This window comes from Myodes glareolus, chromosome 21 (assembly GCF_982192425.1).
Source record: "Myodes glareolus chromosome 21, mMyoGla1.1, whole genome shotgun sequence".
Classification (NCBI taxonomy): domain Eukaryota; kingdom Metazoa; phylum Chordata; class Mammalia; order Rodentia; family Cricetidae; genus Myodes; species Myodes glareolus.
The window spans coordinates 6,619,630-6,644,970 of NC_142046.1; the positions used below are offsets into that span (position 1 = coordinate 6,619,630).

Below are 25,341 nucleotides of genomic sequence, written 5' to 3' on the forward strand. Positions count from 1 at the left end.
CTCTCTGTCACTTTGAGCCTCATCTCCTCTGTAATGTGCCCACTCACTTCCTTTTATTAGCACCCCTTTCTGTTGTCCTAGGTTGAATCTAACAAGCTGATTAAGTTGCTGGACCTAGGGAACAAATGGCAGCCAATGGCCCTATGCTATGAAGGTTGGGAACTGGTCTCAATACGACCTGTTGGCCAAAATTCTCTCTCTGATCAGACAAGAAATCTTTTGGAAAAAGAACAAACTTGTCTTTTTCTGAGATTCACAGTCAGAACTTAGGTAAGAAGAACACAATTAGTGTCCCGAGTCCACTGTCCATATCAGCCACAGCAGTGTTTCCCAAACAAAACCATTGAGAGAAGTAAGAGTCAGATGGAATACATGGATGTGGCAAGGGAAGGGTTTTTGAAAAGCATTGGGTCAAGCAAAATGAACCTCATATTGTAGGGCTTCAGTATGATGCTCTGTAAATATATAAAACAGTTGTAGTAAGCGACAGGAACATTCATTCCAAAATCTGTGAGGTTAAAAACCCATCAATCTCCAATTCTTCTAGGAACGCTATTCTGAAGGTGCCAGATTACACATTGGGTCTAAACCCTTTTCTGTCTATGCAATGCTCCTCCAAGGCCGCCAACCCCTGCATGTGCTGTTTCTTTCCCGTCCCCAAGGATCTCATCTAGGTGCTGGCCTCCCTGGGAAGCTCCCTTTCCTTGCCACTTCCCACAGTACTCCATTCCTGAAGTTATGTCCTGACTGCAGCTCTCTGCTCATTTTTGGCCTCCACCCCTGTAATGTTTTTAAGAATAGTGACCAGGTCTTATTTGTTAGAGCATGCCAGCTCCTATCTAAGGATAGGTTTGGTAGCTGGTCAGGGCCATCGAAAGATCACCCATTTATTTCCAGACTTTAAAATGCCTGTAGCATTTTCTACTATCAAGGTTTGATAATAACTGACTTAAAATTCACAAATTAAAATGAAAACTATGGTTACAGGGATCTTTAATAGATCAGAGTTTTATTAATGCAGTTCCTTTTATTATGGTGAGAATAATTGATAGCAGCACTATTTGTAATAGCCAGAACCTGGAAACAACCTAGGTGCCCCTCAATAGAAGAATGGTTAAAGAAGGTGTGGAACACTTTAGAGTTTTACTCAGCGGTAAAAAACAATGACATCTTGAATTTTGCATGCAAATGGATGGAAATAGAAAATGCTTTACTGAGTGCGGTAACCCAGACCCAAAAAGATGAATATGGTATCTACTCACTCATAAGTGGATTCTAGTCATAATTAAAGGACATTGAGCCTATAATTCGTGATCCTAGAGAAGCTAAATAAGAAAGTGAACCCAAAGAAAATCATATAGTTATCCTCCTAGATATTGGAAGTAGACAAGATTGCCAGGCAAAAGTTGGGTGCACGGGGGTGGGGGGTAGGGGGTGGGGGTGGGTGTAAGGGGAGATGGGTAGAGAGAAGGGAGAAGGGAGAAGGGGAGGATTGGGGAGAGTTGGGGGAATGGGATGGGTGGGATGGAGGAAGGGTGAATTTGGGAGCAGGGAAGTAAATATCTTAATTAAGGGAGCCATTTTAGGGTTTGCAAGAGACTTGACTCTAGGGGTTCCCAGGTCCAAGGAGATGTCCTGAGCTTGTGCCTTGGGCAGCAGAGGAGAAGGTACCTGAACTGGCCTTGTCACATAGCCACACTGATGAATATCTTGAGTATCACCATAGAACTGGCAATGGATGGCATAGATGGCAATGGATGGAGATAGAGACAGAGACCCACATTGGAGTACTGGATTGAGCTCCCAAGGTCCAAATGAGGAGCAGAAGGAGGGAGAACATGAACAAGGAAGTCAGGACCGTGAGGGGTGCGTCCACCCACTGAGACGGTGGGACTGATCTAATGGAAGCTCACCAAGGCCAGCTAGACTGGGAGTGATGGAGCATGTGATCAAACCGGACTCTCTGAATGTGGCTGTCAATGAAGGCTGACAGAGAAGCCAAGAACAATGGCACTGGATTTTGATTCTACTGCATGAACTGGCCTTGTGGGAGCCTGGTTTGTTTGAATGCTCACCTTCATAGACCTGGATGGAGGGGGGAGGACCTTGAACTTTCCACGGGTCAGGGAATCCTGACTGCTCTTAGGACTGGAGAGGGAGGGGGAGGGAAAAGAGAGGTGGGGATGAAGTGGAAATTTTTAATAAATAATAAATTAAAAAAAAAAACAAACAAAAGTCCTAAAATGAGCTGAGAACATGATCATGGCTGATGCTGTTGTGAGGAAGCTCACCACTAGGTGTCAGCACAGGACAGGAGGGGAAGGCTGTATTCAAACTCATGTTTTACCTATTCATCCAATTATCACTACAAATATCAAATATTTAAACAACAAAAAATTAGGCAATTAAAATTATTTATTAAGAGAATGTTTTTTAAAAAGAAATATAAAAAATTGACATTTCCCCTTTGCAGAATAGTTTATAAATGGTGTTATTTTAACCTGTATTTGTCAAGAAACATTTACACAGATTAGAGGAACTGACTTCTGAGAAAAACCAGCTCAGTTTTCTCAGAAAGGCCCCCAAACAGTATGTAACACAGACCATATGGTCATCCCCACTGTGGGGCAAAGAGCGTAGTCCCCAGACTCAGGCAGATGGAGGAGTGGGATTCTGGTTCTGCCATTCTGAAAAAAGTGACACTTTCTGGCCTCAGTTTCCTGTCAGTAAAATGAGCTTATCCCACTCTCCCTGTATGGTGACTGAAAAATGCAACAAAGGTCCTATCCTGTGTAAAAATCCCCAACAGAATAATTGCCCCATAGTCTTTTCTTTTCCTTAAGACTGTAAGTGTTGATTGATTTAACAAAATTGCTTTGCAGGTCCTAAACAAATGCCATTGTAAGAGTGGTAATCATTTCATTCATTTAGAGGATAGCTGTTGACAATATCCTAGGTATCAATCAGGTACCCAGGAACATGGCACCCTACTGCCTTTCAGGACCAGGCTTCCAGCTCCTCCCATGAGGTGGTGACAGACATCTACTGCAGAACCTATCCCACTCCCCACCCCCTGGAGCCCACAGTAGGGAGGGGAATGAAATCTGCCATTTTATCCTCTGCTCATCCTAAGTCACACAAACATCATGGTGCCATGGACACTACAGGCCAGGTGCAAGAAAGAATAGTATGTCCTGCACTTCAGAAACTCATAGCCTGGCTATGAGTGCAAAGTAACAGTGTTATCATTGAAAATTAATCAGAAATATTTCCTTTTCAGGATCTCATTGAAAAGGCATAAGGTTACATAATGAGACTGTTTGATTTAAACATGGCAAATTGTAACCACTTCTGTTTGCCTCTGATTCTAACAAAGATACAGCACTATTGTTGTCACAGTCATTCCTTGGGCCAAGCTCTTCCTGCACACATAACCTAAAAAGAGAATAAAGACTGTGCATGATTGCATGATAACATCACACATGATCCTTTCCAGATCCTAAATGGCTCTGGTCAGCTACCAGACAGTTGCTGACCAGGCCTTCAGTTTATGTTGACATGCTTGTGTGTATGTCAGCTTATGTCAGATGATGCTTTAGGTGACACATTCCCCCCCCCCCCCAAGACTGGGTTTCTCTTTGTAACCCTGGCTGTCCTGGAACTCACTCTGTAGACTGGCCTGGAACTCAGAGATCCCCGTGCTTCTGCCTCCTGAGTGCTGGGATTAAAGGTGTGGAAAAAAAAACCTAAGTTGTTACACTAAATTATGACCTCCACTCCAAACATAGAAAGAGGGCATTCACATCCTCTCACTAGCAATCACCAGCTGGACATGTACTGATACTATGTTAGGGTCTGTTGAATCCACTGAAAGGAGCAAGACAAGAGAGGAGGCAGGACCAACCATCAAATGAGATCAAGTCAAGGCCCAGAGCCTCGCTGATATCACCTGTAACATGCTAGTTGTAGTTCACTTTGGAGGTATGGGAACTTCCCTGTCCTTGCGTTCAGTGATGGGTGCACTTTGAAAATGCTCAGTTAGGCTTGATCACAGCATTTAAGCACATTTCCTGCCAGTTTGCATCTTTTCATACTTAGGTGTTTACTCAATTGGGCAGCAGGCTACTAGAACAATGGCTCTCAGTTCCTCTGGAACTTGCTGTGTGACTCTGAGGTAGCAGCCTCCTGAGCTGTACTAGTGTCTGTACTGCAGCCAATTTGGTGCCAGCACTGAATCACAGTCACTTTTCCCAACAGCAAAATCTCTCTTTCTCTCTTATGAAATAGAAAAAAATGTTTCAATTATATTTTTTTCTGATACATTTTAAAAACTGACTCTGGTGAATGTCTTCATCTTGAGCCATGTCTGCCTGTAAATGTTGGGAGCAACCACACAGACGAACAAATAGCAAACACTTATTAAAGAAAATCATTAAACATGGGATTTTGTTCAACTCTACTCGGTAGCATTTGAGATAAAAGATGTATTTCCCCTGTTAGCTCAAAAGTAAAGATGGGAATGGTCATAAGCTCTGTGAGCTGCATGGTTACAGGTGTCCTGCTGTGCACACACGGACACCACTGTTCTGGAATGCAGCAGTCCCATTCTTTCCTCTTCCCATTTCACCTTCCTGTCAACCAGGAATAGCCAACTTTCAGCCAATATCATTACCAGTATTATTTTTTGCAATAATCATAAGTAGGTGTTATTTCCATTTACAAATGAGAATTGTGAAAATCAAGACTTTCAAATACATCCACTAGCAGATGACAGAGTCAAAGCCATGCTTTCCCTTCACTGGGACCACCTTAGCTTCCTAGGGACACAGATCTGCTGTGGTGACCCTAAAAGCCCAGTGCTGGGAGCATCATTCTCTGCTCCATCCTCAGGATATGATTTGAATTCAGATGACCAGTAGTTCAGAGGGAGGGGGAAAGGGAGGAGGAGAGAGAGGGTGCGAGCACTAGCTTTTGAGAGCAGGAGCACCTTTCTTTAGCCCTGTTCTCTGCAGAGAACCTGTGCAGCTCAGGCTGGTGGCTCTGGCTCTAACTCCCAGACTGCTTCTCCACACAAATGGGAAAACAAGACAATCTTTTTCACAAACTTTTCCTTCATGTCTGTACCACTCTGCATGCAATGAAAGCATGGGTTCTGTGAAGAAAACAATTTGGTAGTTCCACAAGGCTGAGGTGTGGCTCAGTGGAAGAGCACAGCAAGGATGTATAAAGTCCTGGGTTCCATCTCAGCTCCACAAATCAGACCAAACGTTAAACCTGGAATTTCCCCAAAATGCAGCAAGTCCACCACAAGGTACAATGCTTGTACACATGCCATAGAGCTATTTACAAGAGTCAAGAGAAGAGACAATTCGCCTTTATAAAGCCTGGATTAGCAGGAAGAGTCTGTGAGGTCAACAGAGGAAGGGAAAACACAAAGTGGTTTGCCCATGCATGGGCTACTATGGACTGAGTATGCTCATGCTCAGTCTTAAAAGGGGATGACATTTTTTTTGGTATCTATTTCAACTTGGATGAACTTTAAATTTATGTCACACAAAATAAGCCAGACATAGGGACAAAATGGTACCTTTTCACTTCTAGAAAACATCAATGGGAAATTCATAGATTAGAGGTTACTAGGGGCTACAGGGGATAGAAATGAGAAGTTACTGGATAATGCACACTCAGGATCTGTTGAGAGGGATAAGAGACTGTGAAAGCAGACAGTGGTGATGGCTGTGCAGCCCTATGAACATAGCAACCCCTGAGCTATGTCATTGTCAATGTTCAGAACAGCAAATCTTATATTTGGTACAACTGAAAAAGAATGTCTGAAGACAGACTAAGGGTCCATTCCTAAGATGTGGGAAGGGTCACGGGGTCTGTACATGACCACAGGCACCCATTCCAGCCTATTGATTTTCTTCTTTCTCATTTGTGCTGAAGCTTAGTGTCTTAAGTCTAAGTCCTTTTTGGCTCAAAATGGAAACATGGGAAATTAGTCGCTACCCTATGAGTGCTCTAGGAGTCCATGTACACCACAGCCCATCAAAGATTCTTGGTATGTCCCACTCTGAGTCTCTCTCATGTGAATCAGCTGAAACTGGCCTTTACCCCACACTGGGACAGTTGGCACCCATGGTTAGGCTCCTGCACACACTTAAATTTCTTCTACCCAGGAGGTTTAGAAATAAGAACACCCCAAAGCTTTATTCACAGAGATGTTTGGTGGAGTATACCCAAAGTAATGAAAGCTGGGAACAACCTAACAGCCCAGCAGGGGAGTATGGCCAGGGCAATAATGGCTGAGGCTTACTCAGTGTCATGCTGTGTAAAATGTACATGATACCACATTCAATGTGGGAGAAACGGACTTTAACTTTTAATCTGCTGAGCTCTGGACACCCTTTGCATCATGGAAAACAAATAAATGAAATACACACATGATTGGTGGGGTTGTAGTGATGTCTTAGTTTTTCTACTTAAGAATAATTTTCCATTGCTCAAAAGGTAAGCATAAATACAGTTTTCTTTATGCAAACCCAGGAGATGAACAATGTTACTCAAGCAGGATTCTGATGCACGTGGAATAGTTCCAACCTGCTGCAACACAGCCTGGTGCATTCATGCTTGAAAGCCAAGCTATCAATCTGTCTTTATTTTAACTTCTATGGCCTTCAAGGGTTTTTAGGTGAATAAATATGACTCAGCAGAATCATGTGCAAAAACAAGCACTGTAAGGTGGATGGCACGAGTGTTGGTCACGGAGAAAGTAGAAGCAAACTGACCTGAACGCTTCGTGTTCATACAGCTTGTTTATGGCATCCACCCCAGCACTACGGGCAGGATCTGGGCTCCTGTCATCTTAGGAAGGCAGGGTCGTGAGTTACCCCTAAGAGGGCATTACTAGCTAACTGAAGAAAGAGTACCTGTAATGTTTCACAAACATAACAAGCCACTTCTCCAGGTTCCAACATGCCCAGGTTCAACTCTTTGAGCAGGTATTTCCAGTACCCACAGTGGGCAAATACAGAGGATGTACCCTCATGTGCTCTGCCCTGGGGTGACTCCATGTAGAGAAGTTGAGAGTGCACAGAAGGAGCAAATCTTCAACTGAGGTCAGTGAGTTTCAAAAGGGATGGGTCAGTTTTGCTCAGATATTCGGATATCATTTTAAACAAAGGAGAAAAGCAGAATAATCTTTTTAAAAAGTATGCTTCTCTCTAGGAGGGAGAAGGGAGTCATTCAAGGCAACTCAAGAACTATACCACTATCCTACCCTGTGAAGCTGCACTCTTCTACCAAGTAGATAATGGACCCTTTGCATAGCAATTAAAATCATTTATCTTTTATCTCCTTCTTGCTAAAAAGGACCCCAGCACTAACTAGTTAATCCCTAACACACACTGCTGCTCCCAGAGTTGCCTGGCAACTACCAGGAGGCGTGTCAGAGAGCAAGAAAGGATTAAATAAATGAGCTGGAGCCTGTGCTGTGCTTGACATGGATAAAGAGGTTCTCCGAACAGGGCTTCCTGGCTGCTTGTGGTTCTGTCATTTAAGTGGGAAGAAGAAGTTGGTTTGGCTAACACTGTTAAATACCCTGGGCTTTGCCACTGATGTTTTCCAGGTAATTGAAAAGTGGATCACATGCCCCTGTGATCTGTGGACACCTCCCCTCTTTCAGGGAGAAGCTACCTCCAGAGCCTCCAAATAGGACAGGGAATAATACATGCACATGGAACACAAGCCTGGGGTCAACCCCTGCCTCCAACACCACTCTGACATGTCTTTCACCCATTCTTTTGTCTAATGGGTCAAAATACACTGACTGACACCTACATTTTGGGCCATGGCCTATACTTGGCACAGGATGGAACATGTGAGAACCAATACAGACATAGATCAGAGTGATGTGGAAGAAACCTTGTCTTGGAGTCTCCTTCTGCTCTCCTACACTCTGTGGAACTCACTGCCCAGGAAAGCCTCAGCCCCATCTGTAAAATGGACAAGGCAAAGTTCATGTTAATTGGGTAGATTGTGGCTGGAAAGCCAGTTGAAGGTGAACTACACTCTGATTTGTGGAAAGACACTGAGGAAATCCTGAAAAAATCCACCCAGCCCAGGTTAGGCCCAGTATGGAGCAGCCTCAACAAGAGGGCCTCTTTCTTTCTTCTGATGCCGGAGAAAGGTACTCTAAATGTTTCCAGTAGGAAAAAACTCACAAAGATTCTCAAGTGAGCTCTAAGCCACAGGCAAGAGCCTATCAGGCCAGGGCTGGTCCTTCTACACAGGCAGGCAGGGATCAACTGGCCCCGCAGTAGCTGCATCCCAAATACGTCTCGCTGGAGAGAAATCCTTGTAAGGAACAGGAGACAGGCTGGCTGTTAGTCCCTGGGCTGGGCTTATTTAAGTTTCACTACAATCCTGCATGAAGCGGGCTCTGTATGGAAAGAAACTAAGGTTCAGAGGTGTGAAGGCACCCTAGGTCACAGCTGCTTAGGAGCAGAGGAGACAGCAGTAGTTTGTGTTTTCAGAGCAATGCAAGTGGTGGCTCTGAGTTCACCAGTTTTCTACTATCACAGAGTCCTGTTCTGGGTGGGAGGCCACCACACCAGTCTGGACAGCAACACTCAAGTATGAAGAGCAGGTGTGGCAGAGTGGCCAGCAGAGACTACTGCTGAGGGCCTTCCTCTCTGCAGGTTCTCTCTCTCTTAGTCTCTTGCTCCTCCACTCTGTTCTGTACCCAATCACCCATTTCTTTTTTCCTCAGCACCAAAGCCTTAAATGTTCTTGGATCCTTTGACTCAGTAAATCCATGCTAGGGAAAATGCTTAAGAAAAATCATTCAAATTATACATTAAGATTTAGAAAAAGATGTTCTTATCAGCATGACTTAAAATTTGGAAATCTCAACAAAAGTCAATAAAGGCCAGCAACAGGATAATGCGTGGACCCTGGCCCCGATTTCAGATCACAGGAACTCGACAACAATCTGTCATTGAGCTTATATATTTACCCTTTTGGAAGGCTCCCAGGTAACTGGGCTTTCATTAATGACATTTGATAAGAGATTTTATATGATGTGAAGAGTGCTTACTCATAACTAAAAGGCAAAAACGACTAGAAAGTGGGATACTGGATTTGTCAAGGTCACCTCAAGGGCTTAAAAGAAGTAAACAAAACAAAACAAAAAATAAAACTCAAGACTCCAATCAAAATGAACCAAAAGCAAATAGAAGACAAGAGACACCACTTCAACTCTAGATAATGGGACCAGGGGGCTTATTTCTAGTTCTGTTTCTTTAACATTTTAGCCAAGGGCAAATGCTATTTATTTTATCTTATTCTCTTAGTTCAATGGCTAGAACTCAGGGCCTTGTGTATACTAGGCAGGCTCTCGACTATTGAGCTACATCTCCAACCTAACTATCTAGACCTAACTAGGTAGATAAGGTTATCTATCTACCTATCTATCTATCTATCTACCTATCTATCTATCTATCTATCTATCTATCTATCTATCTATCTATCTATCTATCTATCATTATGAGTATGTGTGGGTGTGTCTATGTGCTTGAAGAGTGTTGTTCATGAGGCTAGAAGAAGGAACCAGATCTTCTGATGCACAAATTACATACAGGTGGTTGTGAGTCACCTAATGTGGGTACTTGGAACTGCTCAGGTTTTCTATAAGAATAATATGCATTCTTGACTGTTAAGCCATCTTTTTAGCTCCAATTGGTACAATTTTATAGGCATACAAATGGCTAAAAGATACGATCCTTGGGAAGCATTCCTGTCTTGTAGCACTGTCTGCCCCATACCCCAGATCATTACCTAACATGCCATTCTTACAGCCTTGCAGTAGCTTTTCACATTCATGTGTGCTCTGCAGTCATTCTAAACAATTTTGCATGAGGAATTGTACTACTCCATTTTTCAGATGAGGAGAAACTGATATAATTAAATTTACAGCTTAAAACCCACTTAGGTAACATGGTGATCACTATCAGCACAATGCTTAAACGGGAAACTTCAGGCTTTCTGATTTTCCGTTTTGCTTTACAGACAAAAGCTACCCTTGCACAGATGAATGAGAGTGAAAGCATGATAGTTCTGCCATATCTCATCGATTCTTAGATGAAAACTTCTTCCCACTGAAACATGGATGTGTCTGATAATTGATATCATGCTCTCTTTTCTTTAACACCACAGCAAAGGTACATCTACAACAAAGGTGTATCTTATGACCAAATGATAACTTAGATTCAAGGAAATGTGTCACATCTACAAGCCAAATCTGTTCCTGTATGTGTGTGTGTGTGTATGTGTGTGTACACAAATATGTATATATGTATATATATAGTATGTATTACGTGGAGTTATACAGATACATAAGGCATCTTATCAATGTTTATTGTGAACATTAAGCCTTTGCCAATTCATTTCCATTACAAATCCCACTGGTATGAATACCATGGTATCAGGCTTTCCCCCTTTTTACCAGAAACATCACCATCCTTTCTCCGCTTCCTAATCTCAGGAGCCACTTGACATTATATGCCATGTGCCTCCTATATTTCATCTATTACTTGGTCAAGTTCTTTCTTCCACCATGGAACCTTCTCCTGGTATAGCCCAACATTGTCTTACTGCTTAAACCTGCCATCAGCATATCACATCTCCACTCAGAACAATATGCTCCTACAGAGTAAAGTGCACATTCCTAGACCAACATCCAAGCCTCTGCCACATCTGGCTCAGTTCAACCTCCCACTCCAGACACAGGAGTATTGCCGACAAGTTGTGATATGCTCAGCAGCCCACATCTGCAGCACAGTAGGGCATCTCAGTTCTGTTCCTTCAAGCCTCACTCATCAGACCCCATGCAGGTCTCACCTTTCTTGTGACAAATTTTAGGGCTGGTGTGATGCTGACAGCAACCAGACGTGATAGGCAAGCATGCTTATACACATTTTGCAGGTGAAGAAAGTAAAGTTTAACCTCATGGAGTGACTTGTTCAACTTTTATACACTAAGAAGTATAAAGCCATCCTTTAAACTCCTGGGTTTCTGCTCTTTAACCCAGAGCCTGTCAACCAATCTCAACCAAAAACAACTTCTCTGGGGGCTCATATGTCCAGCTCATATCTAGCAACACGTATCTGGATTCTAGAAATGCATGTGAAAACTATGAGGTAAGTACCAGGGTGAAAATGTGTCCAGCTTGCTGGGTCCAACCAACCCTGGGGAAATAGTGGGCCACTCTATTTCCCACTCTCCTTTTAGACAGGGGTGAGGACAACATTTTCTTTAATTATACTAACTCTTAAAATTTGATTGGTTTGCCTGGGCCCAAGATCATGCCAGAATTGGAGCTGTGTGTTGCTGTCATTTAAACCATGATTTTATATATACAAGAGCCATCAAAAAGTGAATTTCTAGGATGAGAAAACCTTTTGAAAGACATGGGGCAATGAGGCATAGGACAAAATCATGAGCTTTGAAACTGTTGGCAAACCATTCTCTTCCCTGAAACCTTGGTGTCCTCATTTGGAAAATAGAGCTAATTGTCACTATCAGTTGACCTGGGAACCTTCAGTGAGAGCTGGACAACCATGAAGGACCTGGCATGTGATTTAACACAGGCAGGGGGGTGCTTTCATGTCTTCCTTTCACAGAAACAAAGGCCTTGTAAGTCTCCTTCATCCAAGACCCTGTACTACACACAAACTCACAACACACCTTGATGTGAACCAAGGATTTTCATAGCCAGTGGATCCCTAACCAAACATTGATGCTGTAACACGCTAAGAGGCTACTCACCGGCTCAATTTTCAGTGCATTCCTGTAGCTGCCAAAGAAAGCAGCCTGGGCTTTGAGAAAGGCTCTGGCCACCCCATCGCCTGTGGTTGTAGAGACCTTCTTCAGCCTGTTCTTCAGGGAAGAGATCTAGTGACATGAGAAAGAAGACAGTGTGAGAGCAGGTTGCAGAAGGACAGATGGCTGAGTCTGGCATCCAGGACGGGGTTAACTTGGTGGGAAAAAGTGTCCTCAGCATTAGGGCTTGCTGTGGTATATTTTACATATCTCTAAAAGCACTCATTTAGAGAGTACAGTTTGGTGGTTTAAGTGTAAGATTGCACTACAATCACAACCATCTAATTCTAGAACATTTCACCACCTCCAGAGGAAACCTCATGCCCCACCCTCATCTGGACAATTATCTACCTGCCCTGCCCATGCTGCATAAGTCATGTGCATGAAATCACAGGACCAGCAGGTGGTCACACATGAACAGATTCTACCATGTATCATAATGCTGTTTTTTAAATAATCACAGATATGAGGTCTTCATTTTTTTCTGTGGTTGAATAATATTCTATTGTACACTACATTGTATTTGTCAGTTTCTGCTTTGGGATGATGAATACTGGGTACTGGTGGCTATTATAAGGATTCATGATATGGAGATAGCAGAGGTTTGGGTGCAAGAACCTGACTAGCAAAACTCTTCTGTTGCTGGAACTTGTGCAGTGAAGATCAGCTAAAAGGACTAGTGAAGTTACAGAGCACAATGCTAACACAGTCAGTCATTAAAATATGGTTAACCAAGTAAAGGGAACACTCCTGTGAGGTTGCTATAGGGGTGGGTCATTTGCCTGGACTATAATAAGGCCAGAAGGGACAGGAACAAGTGCCAGGGGCCAGGTACTATAAAGTGAGGGATAAGAGAACACAGTCTCTATCTGAAAGTAGTCAGGCATCTATCATAGCATGTGTGTATGCGCATGCACGTTGAGTGCACATGTACTGCTCTGCTGTGCTTCCCTTTCTGGAATCACAGACTCAAAGATGGCAGTACTGAAAGCCCCTGAGGGTCTCTTGACCCCAGGTAGGTTCTGTCATGAATTTTCAACTTGAGAAAGAAGTATGAAAAAATATGCTTTACTAAAATGTTAAAAAAAATATTACCTACTCCCCCCCCCCCCAATAATAGAAACCTTGTCCCTCTTGAGGACGAAGGTGACATTTCCATCCTTTGAAACAGTGCCTGTGCTGTCGCTCTTCTGGTTCCTCAAAGGCCTTGGGCCACCTGTGCTGTGGATTATTCCTCACTTAACCTTCCCTGGCCTTTCCCTTTCATTCAGAAGGTGTTTAATTACCTTGGATTCACAAGCTGCACTTCAGGTGAGCCTCTCCTAATGGCCTCATTACCATCTTACACAAAGAAGGAGTCACTGATGGTAACTGAACAAACAGAAGAGAGCTCCTTCCTGTCTGCCCCTGATGGTCTGAAGCTAACCAAGTGGTCCCGGGCTCCTGACACCCCATGAGCACCTAGGCCAAGACTTCTGAAGACCTTCTTCATTTGAAGCCATGGCGAAGCTTTTGTCTTGATCTGACAGTACTTCAAACTTTGAAACTGCTAGTCTATGTGTACCTAATAGCTCAGAATTGCATTCTGTCTCTTAAATAAAAGCAAGGGAAGAAAATAGAAGGGTTAAATAACTCGCCATCATACATCTAAAGCTGAACTAGCCCTGAGTGTTCCTGGGGTGCTGGTCAAATCATTACATAGGGGCTTGTTAGGGGTAATTTGGGGTGGAAGAATTATCAGTGAGGATAGCTTCCTCCTTTTAATCAGTTGCCACAGGATGAAGACAAAAAACAAAGGGAAGAGGGCATAAGACTGTCTCAACAGTTCCTCTCCACAGCAGCCCTCTTCCTCTGCCATCTCTCTTGGGCACTGCAGCACAATTCAGCCAGCTCCTGAGCCATAGGCCAGACTACTCTATACCTCTTCATCCCTGCGCGGAGCTGCACACATCTCATCAACACCATCCCAAACCCGCCCTCACCTTTCAGTGAACATGACTTTGGCCCTGTGAGGTACAGTTCAATTCATTCTCTGGGTGAGCTGTCTGCTTTTACTTTCTTCTCAGTGCCATCTATCTATGGCTGTCCTAGTGATCTTGTAAATAATCAAACACAACCATTTTAATCCTGGACCAAATCCCCTGGCCATGTTAAAAGGAGGTGAAGCCAGTATCCAGGGCTGCTGTGACCACACTACTTACTACTTTAAAATGATTCAGACATAAAAGACATCTAAATGAGACACAGCATGTTTTAAAAATGTAGTAGTCTTGGGAGAAAGAAGAAAAGAGTATAAACAGTAACAAAAAGAAATAGTTTTAAAAATAAAACAAAGTCTTTAATGAGACAGTAAAAGTAATATAAAAGAGTATGACCCTTATAGATTAAAGGAGTAAAGAAAAATAAGTCATGTAAATACAGAAAATACACAGAGAGTCTAGGTTATGCATATTATTGTGTTTTCTTTGAATTTTTTGACTTGCAGAGAAATATTTGATCCTGGGGGCTGCTAAGCTAAACCAACGTATATATTTTAAAGGTATCTTGACTTCAAAAATAGGGTCTAAGGATATGTTGCTTTGGAAAAGAGGTTCTGCTTTTGTTTTCACAGAAGATAAAAACCTGTGGATTCCTTCCAGGCTAAAGTAGTTTGATGGAACAAGACCCATCAAAAGATCTCCATGAACCCTAAAAATGTGTCATCCAACAAAGAGCATGAAGCAGTTTGGAGAAAGCTATGTCCAAATTTCCAAAATGATTGTTTATAAATGTTTGTTTTTATTTAAAGGAGGTTAATTTTAAATAATTAATGATCACAATCAATTTAAAAAATGGGGGATATGAAATAGAGATGAAAATTTTGCATTGGTATGGATCTTCGTTTATTGATACAAATTTAAGGTCAATTTTGTTATATTTCTGCTCTTGATTAAGATATTGTGTTTGTGCAGCTCATTTAAAAATGTAATGTATAATTAAGAAATACAGGTTAATAGATAGTCATTTTAGTAGTCCAGCTTGTAGTCATGTTAGTTAGGTTTTCTAGATGTACAGAGATATACTTCAGATAGATAGGTATTCTTCAAACTTTTCAAAGACTTACAGAATATGGCATTTAAATGTTTTAAGAACTTAGGACTTTTCATGACAATGAGACACATCTGCTCCTGGTAGCACCAATCTAATTCAAGAGGATGATGGACATCAAAGAGGCTCCTTATGGAGTTTGCTGGCCATTTGGGCAAGAAATTGCTCTTGCCTGGACTGCTTGATGGTATGCTGTATGAACTGGACATGCAGGACCCACAGAAAAATGACTGCTAAAGTTGCCTAAAGAAGGTAAGACAATCCTTCAGGGTTCCTGCTTCATAAAAAAGTCTGCATAACATTCTGCAAACATAAAAGAAAGAGACTGACACACTACCAATATAGGCAAAAGTGTCTTTAAAATTTCCTGCGTCATGGAAAAGTCTGCTAGATACTATGGGCCTGTAGGCTGAAGATGGATGCCCCAATGTTACAGAAGAACTTTGGGTGACTGTCCAGGCAGCGAGATGTCTCTGTCAATCCTAGAGTTTTAGAAGTTGCTTACAATGTACTTCCTGATTACTTAGGTAGTATTATATCTTTCTGGAGTCTTTTATGGAGTTAAATAATAGTTATAGTTTTCCTTAGTTATGATAAAAGATAAAGTAGATTTAACTATTGTAATTTTAGTTCTTGCTTGATACCTGTTTTGATATATGTACTTTTACTATGTTAAAGTTAAAAACCCTTCCTTTTTAATTAGAAAGAAAGGGGAGGTGATGTGGGATTACCCTCTGTATGCTGTGAATACTATTAGTTAATGAATAAGGCTGCTTTGGGCCTATTGCAGTGCAAAATAAGGCAAGGAGGAAATTCCAAGCAGTCAGAGGAAGAGAGAGTAGGCGGAGTCAGGGAGAATCCATGTAGTCACCGCAGGAGACAGATGTTGGATGAAACCTTACCAGTAGGCTGAAAGACCCCAACCCTAGTCTCCATCTTAAGATTGAAAGACCCCAACCCTAGTCTCCATCTTAAGATGTTTTGATCAACTAGGTCAGGGAAAAATAGGATATCTGTGAGTGGCAGAAGCAGTCTTAAGACCGGCTGCATCTACCAAGGGGATAAAAACAGGCTATCTGTGGGCAGCAGAAGCAGTCTTGAGAAAAACACCCAGTCCTTTGTGTATCGAAACCCAGGGGGGCAGAAACTGGCTGAAACTAGCTTAATTTGGACTTGTTTTTGTAGACTTGTTTTGTCCTGATGTTGATCCCATGTTAATTTAATTTGAGTTGACCAATGATGTTGCTGTTTCTATGCTTCCCCATTATGTAACCCTGAGACCCTATAAATACTGGCTGGAAAAATACAAGGGGGGCTCAGTCTCAGTGGAGTACTGAGTCTCCCGTTGGCGCCTTCAACAATAAAGACTCCTCTTGCTGTTTGCATCATCCATTGACGTGGCTTATTGAGTCTGGGGGATCCTTCCCTGAACCCTAGAAATTAGGGTCTTTCAGGCCACAGCTACAAGGTGATACACAAATTAATTCAATGGGTTAATTTAAGATATAAGAGCTAGCCAATAAGAAGTGTGAGCTAATAGGCCAAACAGTGTTGTAATAATACAATTTCTGTGTGATTATTTCTGGTCTGAGTAGACGTGAAACAATTAGCCTCCACAAACACCTGGCATCTGAACCTTCCCTATCACCAGCTTAGACAAGGCTGAGCAGGCTGTCCTACTGGCTCATTCCTACCTGTCCTGCTTGACCTTATATTGGACCCATTGATATGAAATCACTCTTTGGTTTAGCCCATTCATACAGACTTTGTCTCTTGTCCCTGCTCGTCCTGTTGTGGACATCTACTTACTCTTTAAAAGACTGTCCACATCTGTATGATCAGGGTTCATGAAATGATCACAGCTTTAAGATAAAGTATGTTGGGAGTGGCAGAATTCCAAACCAACATGAAAAGACATTTTCAAATGGTGGTGGTGGCACAGGGGAGTGGGGTTGGGATGTGAACGGGGATGGATGGGATGGGGGACTCAAGCTGAAGAACAGTGTCCATAGCATGAATCATTTACTAACTCATGTAAATACATACATGTGCAATAAAAAACAGAAATGTCATATACCAACTGTTAACTATGTAAGGACTCTTTCACTTTGTTCTATAAAATTGATTGTTTTGATTATCCTTTACAAAAAGAATGTTATTTTCATAATAAATAAAGAAGTAGAGTGGAGGTATTTTTAATAGTCAAATTAGTCATTGCCTTGGGGTAAGGGAAAGGGAATCCAGATGTTCTCCCATCTGTGAAGCCTCTTTTGACCATTAAGCTAGGCCTGTAGACCATGTAGGTGATTCTGCCATGAGCTGCTGTCTACCACATTTCTTGCGAGCTCCAGAACCCCCATTGCAGCACTCTCTGTAGAATGAAAGAACAAGAGAGTGAGCATTGGAAGGGCATTACAGCAACAGCTTTGCTTGGAAGAATGTCAAGCTAGGCCCACATTCTTCATGGTTAGGATCTGATCTCAGCTAGAAAGGACTCATGTTGGGGAAGAGGGGACAGACTGACACCCATCCATTGAATGAGATTTAGCTCAGTGACAAGGCAAACAAGCATCTGCACATTTGCACACTAAATGAATAGAAGGGAAGACACAGAGAGCAGTCAGTCACAGTAAGTAGAATGACATGGGCAGTTTTGCCTTCCCTCAGCCTACCTCTTCACTGTATCTTTGTGCTAGATCCCCAGTCTCTGTCAGATCTCTCGGCTTCATCAGCTTCCCATTGACTCTTCAGGTTGCAGTACAGAGGAGCAGTCTGCTTAGCTAAGGCCTGGGACTGGTAACCTGCCTTCCTACTTTTTCTACCTGTTGAACTTCAGTTCCCTTACATTGGCTATTCATGAACTTTGTAGGGATTTGGGTACTATGAACTGGTAATGGGTGTAGTAGTCTACCTGACATTTTGTTTTGTCATCAGTCCAAACGTTATCTTCTACCAGGACTACTGTAACTGTCTTTAAGCTGGTGTTTCCTTCTCTATTTTTCTCCCAGGTCTAATCCATCTTTGAACTCCATAATCCTCAGAAAAAAAAAAAGGTGACTCATAACACTCTTTCTCTGAAACCTTCAGGGGCTCCCTACTCTAATACAATAAAGTCCAAATTCCAAAGCCCTCCATAGCTTTTTAGCACAGTCCTACTTCCTACTTTGCTTTCTACTTGATTTGTGAGGCTTCAAATCCTATTACTAATATTCTTTACTGAAACCTATAACAAAATCTACAATAATATTTTTTGTTTTAAAAAGTCATCAAACTTCTGTGAGGCCCCTTATCAAACCCTGTAGATCCCTCTCAGGGCTCATAAGCCATTGTTGGTACCCAATGCTGAAGATATGCTGGAATGGAGCTGCAAAAAAAAAAAAAAATGGATGAGGCGAGTTAGTTCTAATCCCAGTTTCCAGCATTCAGTAGAAATGAGCTCACTAGTGGTTAAAAGGGGGTACCATATCCTATATATAACAATCTATTATCTTTTTTTTTTTTTTTGGAAAGGGTCCCTCTATGTAGCACTAACTGTCCTGGAACTACGTAGACCAAGCTGGCTGGTAGCTCACAGAGATCTGTCTCTGTTCCAACCCCACCCCCTTCAGTTCTGAGATTAAAGGAATGTGGTATCACACCTAACTTCCTTTAGCTCTTATATAACAGCAGACTGCAGGTCTTTGTCCCCTGAAGGGGTAGGATAACCCTGTAACATCTAGCAGCATCTAGCAACATCTCACTTGGTTGCAACTTGTGGCCTAGGGCTGGGAGAGTTTAGATGGCATACCACAAAATATCATATTCTTAGCCACCAGTGCTGAGATCTTAAGATATTTCAGTCATTTGCTATTGCTCTGATGACATAGTCCTAGCAAGGCCTGGAACTGTGTCACTCAGATGAGGTTTCCCACCTCCCTGGTTATCCTTGAGATCCTAGTTTCACTGTCTTCTCTCCTATCCTAGGACTTTCTGTATAGACTATTTCCTATTTGAAGTGCTCTCACCACTACATTACCCTCTTAACCTATAATTTGGAAATTTTCAACCAAATTTTATACAATGATGGGAATGATCCATCTTTTGCCCAATGCTGTTCAAAAGTAGATTGCTCAGAGCACTTGAAATGTGTCCAGTACATCTGAGAAAGGTTGTATTTTACTTTATTCAATTTGAATTTACATGACCACAAGAGAATAGTGGATACCATACTGGGTGGCACAGGGCTCTATTCAAATGCTGCATCTTCAATCTGATTCCATACACTAGACCATGGTTCTTCTGTTATGTGCTTCACTGTACCTTCTCTCCACCACCACACAACAATGAGTAGGGATGAACTGGACAGCAGACAATTTAGGCCTGTCTCTTCTAATAGACTGAACAGTTTAGTAAGGTAGGACTAAGGTCTTCCACAGGGCAGGCATAGCATCTGACTAGAAACACAGTTCTCAAGTCTGGCTCAAGCCAGTCTGGGCAGAAGCCTTGTACAGTGGCTATACTAATCTCTGGGGTATGAACTGGAGTTCAGAGGGATAGGGAGCCATATTTTCCCCCCGAGCAAACTGACTGTCCTCCTTTCTTTTTTTTGTGTGTGTTTCAGTACAGGGTTTCTCTGTAGCTCTGGAGCCTGTCCTGGAACTCGCTCTGTAGACCAGGCTGGCCTTGAACTCATAGATATCTGCCTGCCTCTGTCTCCCAAGTGCTGGGATTAAAGGCATGTGCCACCACTGCCCAGCTGTCCTCCTTTCTTGAATAAACTATACATTAAGACATTAAGAGTTTGTTTCAAAATGCCTGGGGAATGGCTGGGTCTAGAGGGCAGAGTGACTTGTTTTCTCCACTGCAAAGAAGAGAAACACACTAGCTCACTTTGTCTTCTTCCCACTAGTTGTTAAAAATAAATAAATAAATAAATTAAAAAGCCTTTGTTAGTCTATTTAGTTACTGGAGAGTACACTGGCTGAGGTCTGAGATCGATGCTGAGTGTCTTTCTTTACGGTCCTGCACCCTTGTTTTGGTGTATATATGTGTATATGTGAAGGTGTCTTCATTGATCACTTTCCACCTGTTTCTCAAAGCAAATTCTCTTGCTGACTCTACAACTCACAGAATTGGTTAGTCAAGCTAGCAAGCTTGCTTTGGGGAATCCCTTCTCCACTACTTTGTACACTGATACTACAAGTGGGCCACCAAGTCCTCCTGGATTTTATGAGGGTCCTGGGGATATAAACACTTTAATTGGCTGAACCACCTCCCCAACCCATCCACCTTATTTTGAGACAGTCTCTCACTGAACCTGTCTGGCTACACTGAATGGCCCCTAAGCCTCAGGGACCCTCCTGTTTCTGCCTCCCTAGCTCTCAGATTACTGGTATGCTGCAGTAATTGGCTTCTTAAGTGGTTGCTGGGATCCTAACTCAGGTCTTCATGTTTATCTACTGAGCCATCTCCACAGCCCCTCTCTAATCTCTTTATCCCTTTGTTGGTTCTTTGTCTCCAATCTGAAGCAGAAAGTGTTGGCATGTGTGGGTAATCTCATAGCACTCTCCTTCCAGTGATAACTTCTGGATCCATCAAGAAAGAGAAACAGGAACACCCTGTTAGTAAGTAAATGATTCAGCAAATGTGCACATGCCCAACATCCAACGAAGAACAGAAAAACTGGTTGAGGTAGGAGCTGTCATCCCCATTACACAGATGAGGAAACTGAGACTTAGAATTCCATTTCATAGATAGTCCAGTGGTGGGCAGAAGCCAGAGTCAAGTCTGGGTCTGTTCTACCCACTGCCTGTGCTAGCATGTTAATTTTCACTGCTACCAGGGCTTCTAAGGGCAGCAATTGCACTTGTTCATGGCGCTGGCTTATTGTCTCCCAACCTAATGCATCTCCATTACTGCTTCCTCTCATTTCCCTGTTTCTATTTCTTTCTTGAGATGATGGTTGGACCTTGACCTCAGTTGGGTTTAATTGTGTCTTCTGCATTCCATTTTCCCCACAAAGCCCTCAGTTCTCTGTGGGGGAGTATAGGGCTATGCTAGTGATGCAGAGCTCTGCATTGGTACAGGTGATGACACTGGGGATCCTGATCTCTGCTCCCCCTCTCTCCTGACAACTCATGGGCTACATGTAAGTCAGAAAGCTGGTAAGAGTCCTAATTCTAACCAGCTTTTCATCAGGCAAAAAGATCAATTTTCATTATGTGAATGCTTATTTTACTATGCTACAATGGCTCTGGTGAGTATCCTGTGAAAAACTCTCAAATCCTTAGAATGCTATTCTTAGAATAAAAAATATAATTTAAAAACAAAACTAAAAGACTCCTACTTTCAGTAGCTATTAAAAAAAAAAGCCCAGGTAGGATCTAGTATGCACACATGCACTCCAGTCCCTTTCCACACACTGAATTTGAAGACCTAGGCATCCAAGAGAAAAACTCACAGTAGCCAAGATACTTGCACTTTCCTACCCTTCTACTCATTTGCAAAATTCACTTGCTCCAATCCTTTCCTTTTTTTGTTTGGAGTAAGTAAAACTGTCTTTGTTTTTTCTATAAAACAATTCAGCTTTAACACTGCACACACACACACACATACACACACACAACACACTACACACACACACAGACGCACTGAAGCTAAAAAAATCTCATACAAATTACTGAAGATTAAGGGATCTGTACGCAAAGTGACATTTATTTATACTAGTAGGTAGCTACTCAATAAAAAGATTATTTCTAACCAAACATGTGCAAGTGTATGCATGCATGCTTTGGGGGGAGTATTTTCAAAGCAGGGCTCCCTGCTCCAAACTCCTGGCAGGCCAGGATTAAAGGTCAGATTTAAACCATCACCATGCTTCATAATGCAATCTGTGCAGTGCTGCGTAATGAAATGGTTCAGTAAAGGTGCTTGTGAAAATTCTTTTAATTAGGTCTAAGGCTTTTCAGTTGTCAACATGAATAAACCAAGAAGTGTTCTCTTGCAAACAGAACACAAAAAATAAAAATGGAAGCTGCCTTTGAAGAAAAATCAAAGTTGCTTTCAAAAGGAAAGTTAGGCACTTTAAAAAATAACCAACATAACCTCTATCACTTTTTAAAACTACCAACATTAACAACAAACAGACTAGGAAACAAAAGCAAAGGAGGACTCAGATTTCTCATCACTACTACCCAACCCTAATGAAAAGTCCTTAGAAGAAGACCCCAGTTGACTACAAATGTTTGTCAGAAGACAGGATGACTTTCTTCAAAGGCAAAATCTGTTTTACCAGTTCACTGTAACAACTGTACTACATCAGCATATCTCTGGAGACCAGTGAATGTGCCACAAACGGTAACTGCAAACTAAGTGACACCTACTAAGAGCATGTCTCAGTTCACTCCAAGTGAGCTGAGTTCAGACCCAAGGATGAGCATTATCACGGCAGGAGCATCCCTAAAAAGTGCTTTTTTCTTTTTTTTTAATTGTTACACAGTACAAACATCAAGACTTTCAAAGCCCCTAGAACAGTGCCTGGCACACAGCAGGTGCCTAACAGATAGTGGTTTTCTTCTATATTAGCCCAACTCCAAAGCCAAAATTACCCAGTTTTAGCATCAAAAAAGAATAATGGGTTCACAATAAACATTTTCTAGGGCATCAATTACTGGAATGTCATTCATGATGCTGGGCTTTGTGATTTTATTTAGTGACCCAAACTTAGTATGTATTTGGGAGTTAAGGAAGTACTTGGTGTTTACCAAGATAATAGCAGAGTTTGTCTCAGCAACAAGACAGGGCTGAAGGGATATGGATTTCCATGCTCAGAGGGGCAGTCAGGCCGGATCTATGGTGGATCACATGGATGTATTCACACAGAGTGAGCTATCTCCCAAGGGGGGATCTGGCCATCTCTACCTCCTCAGGGGAGGGAAGAAAACAGGAAGTGGGGTGGGGGTATATGTAAAAGAAGTACTTCACAGTGTCCCTGCTGTGATGAACAACTTGATCCACTTACAGTTCCAAACGCATGATGCATAAAAGAGCTGACAGAAATTCAATTCTTGCAAAGAAAAGCATCTGCTCTCTAGTGGGAACGGCCAAATATTAAGCAGTTTTAAGGCAGGGCAGAGACCTGGAGGAGCACACTTCATTATCTAGATAGCACAAGTAAGGAAACGAATAGGATTACAAAGCAAGCTGAGGAACCAGCATTCCAAGCATTAATTACCCGGAGTAAAATGATTCACGTTAAATCTTTGTTACAACAAATATTAAACCCAGCTGTGTTTATGTAGCAGTTGTGAAAAAGGAGGAAAAAAAAGAAATCCATGTACAATATCTGTGAGCTCTGCCAGTTAATTGAATTTGCTGGCAGCACTTCCTCCATGGTGAGCCAAACATCCTCAAAGATAAAATGTAGCTTTAAACAGACCTGGGGAAAGCGGAATCAAGAAATTTCAACCAATAAAGCACAACTCTTTACTGGTATAAAAGTGAAGTAAAATTCAGTAATGAAAGGAAGGAAGTCTCTTAAACATTTATGGCATTCCAAAGCTCGGAGTTGTGGTTTACTGCTGAGGGCTCTTCTGATATCCCACAGTGCTCTTGCCCCGGCGTCTTTAATGAAGCCCCATAAAGTCCTCGACTGTCGACAAATCATACACACACACACTCTGGCCAAGGTGCGCTAGGTCATGATGCTCCTTTGCTTCCTGCTTGGAATGAACAAATGGAGTGGACACTGGTGGTGGGCAGCCCAGTGTAGAACAAAGATAATTCCTTAAAATCAGAAGGGTTAAAGGAGTGTATGCTGGTCAGAGGTGACACCATTCATGCAACTATCCCCCACACTCAAGTCATATATTTGTTGATGTGGGACAGAGGGATGCTTTGGCCAGATTTTGGGAAATTGAGAAACAGTGAAAAGTAGGCTACCCCTACCACTGGAATACATCGATACATCACAGCATTGAACATGGCATACCACTGATTTTTTTTTTAAAGCTCATTTCCCACTGCCCCCATTTGTGCTTTTGACCACATCTATTTTGGTGCTTCCTCTACTTCTTGGTCTCACCATTGGTCCTTCCCGCATGTTTCTTCTGGCTGTGTTCGATTGTGATGCCCTACCCCATCTTATCTTGCTCATGGATCATGGATAGCACTCAGTTCCATCTTCCAGTTAATTTCACCTTCTGCTGGCAGGATGGTTACCTGCTTCTTATTTGTTTTTAGGTACCGGTGTCCCCAACACACTGAGCACACACCCAAAAACCTTTGGCTGAACAAATAAAGGATAAAAATGTCCATTCCTAAACTGGCCACAGATTTATTTGACTAGACATGCCTGGGGCTCCCATGGACAGAGGCAAGCTGCTGGTATAAAATGAAGGTGGGTAGGAGGGTGACAAGAGATGAGGCAGGAGAGGTCAGCAGACTGGACTCAAAAGAGTTCTATGTGGCCTTTTAACTTCACACATAGAAAAATGAGACACCATTGTAGGCCTGTGAATCAGGGAGTGGTACTTGTGTGCTGGAGAACATCATCACTGATAACATGAGAGTAGACTGTAACTGGAGAAGCAGGGATAAAACAAGCCATCCAGCTATCCACTAGCTCACACCAACTAGCCTGTGACACCTCATGGAGAAGAGTGGTGTCTTCATCATAAAACCTGGACCACAGTTGGTGCTACCTAAACACCTGCTGCCAAATCAGTAAACAATCCATAAGACAGTACCAATACATGCAAACACAGCCTAGGGATCAGATCCAGAGGAGGATCTAATCCTTCACTACTGTGATACAACATGTTGTTGCATGTGCATGGCTGGTATCATCCACAGAATGGAGCTCTCAGCACATCTCCAAGGACTGGGGGAATTGTGGCTTTTGGAGGAACATGGTATTAAGAGACTTTAAGAGGGCTTGAGATGAACATGAAGCCTGTAAACTGATTTTAGATCAGTAAGAATGGAATATTCTTGCTCTATTTCACCACTCAAGTTCACAGCCAGGAAACAAAGCAATATTTTCAGTTGAAACAGGAGCATACTGCAAGCTTCATAGAAACTACCAAAGTAGGAGGCGTTAATGCCACCCTCCCCTCCCTTTATTATAGAAGGGTAGAAGAGCCACATTTATCAACTCAAGTAAATGGTCACAGTAGCTATAGAAATCAAAGGTATCCTTTGCTCAATTTCATAAACCACAAGGACTCAGCAGGCCCAAAGCTCAGTACTGGAACCCATCCTAAATTACTTTCTAAGACCTCTTTTCTTTAACTGTACCAAGTCAAAACTCAGGATAAGAGAATGTGTGCATTTTGGAAGGGTAGTTTGATGAGTTTTGACAGTTTATGCACCTCACCAAGATCAGGGACAGGCTAC

At 42.3% G+C, this 25,341-nt stretch overlaps 1 protein-coding gene across 24 annotated transcripts in view; it reads right to left on the reverse strand.

The window, feature by feature from the left end:
• The window catches only part of Dennd1a (DENN domain containing 1A), a 507,493-nt gene that overhangs the window by 133,549 nt on the left and 348,603 nt on the right, over nucleotides 1-25,341 (reverse strand). For all 24 annotated transcript variants that reach the window (XM_085681265.2, XM_048429136.3, XM_085681269.2 and 21 more), the window contains one exon: nucleotides 11,827-11,952. In XM_085681265.2, coding sequence (XP_085537391.1) covers nucleotides 11,827-11,952 — 126 coding nt within the window. The remainder of the gene's footprint in view (nucleotides 1-11,826; nucleotides 11,953-25,341) is intronic.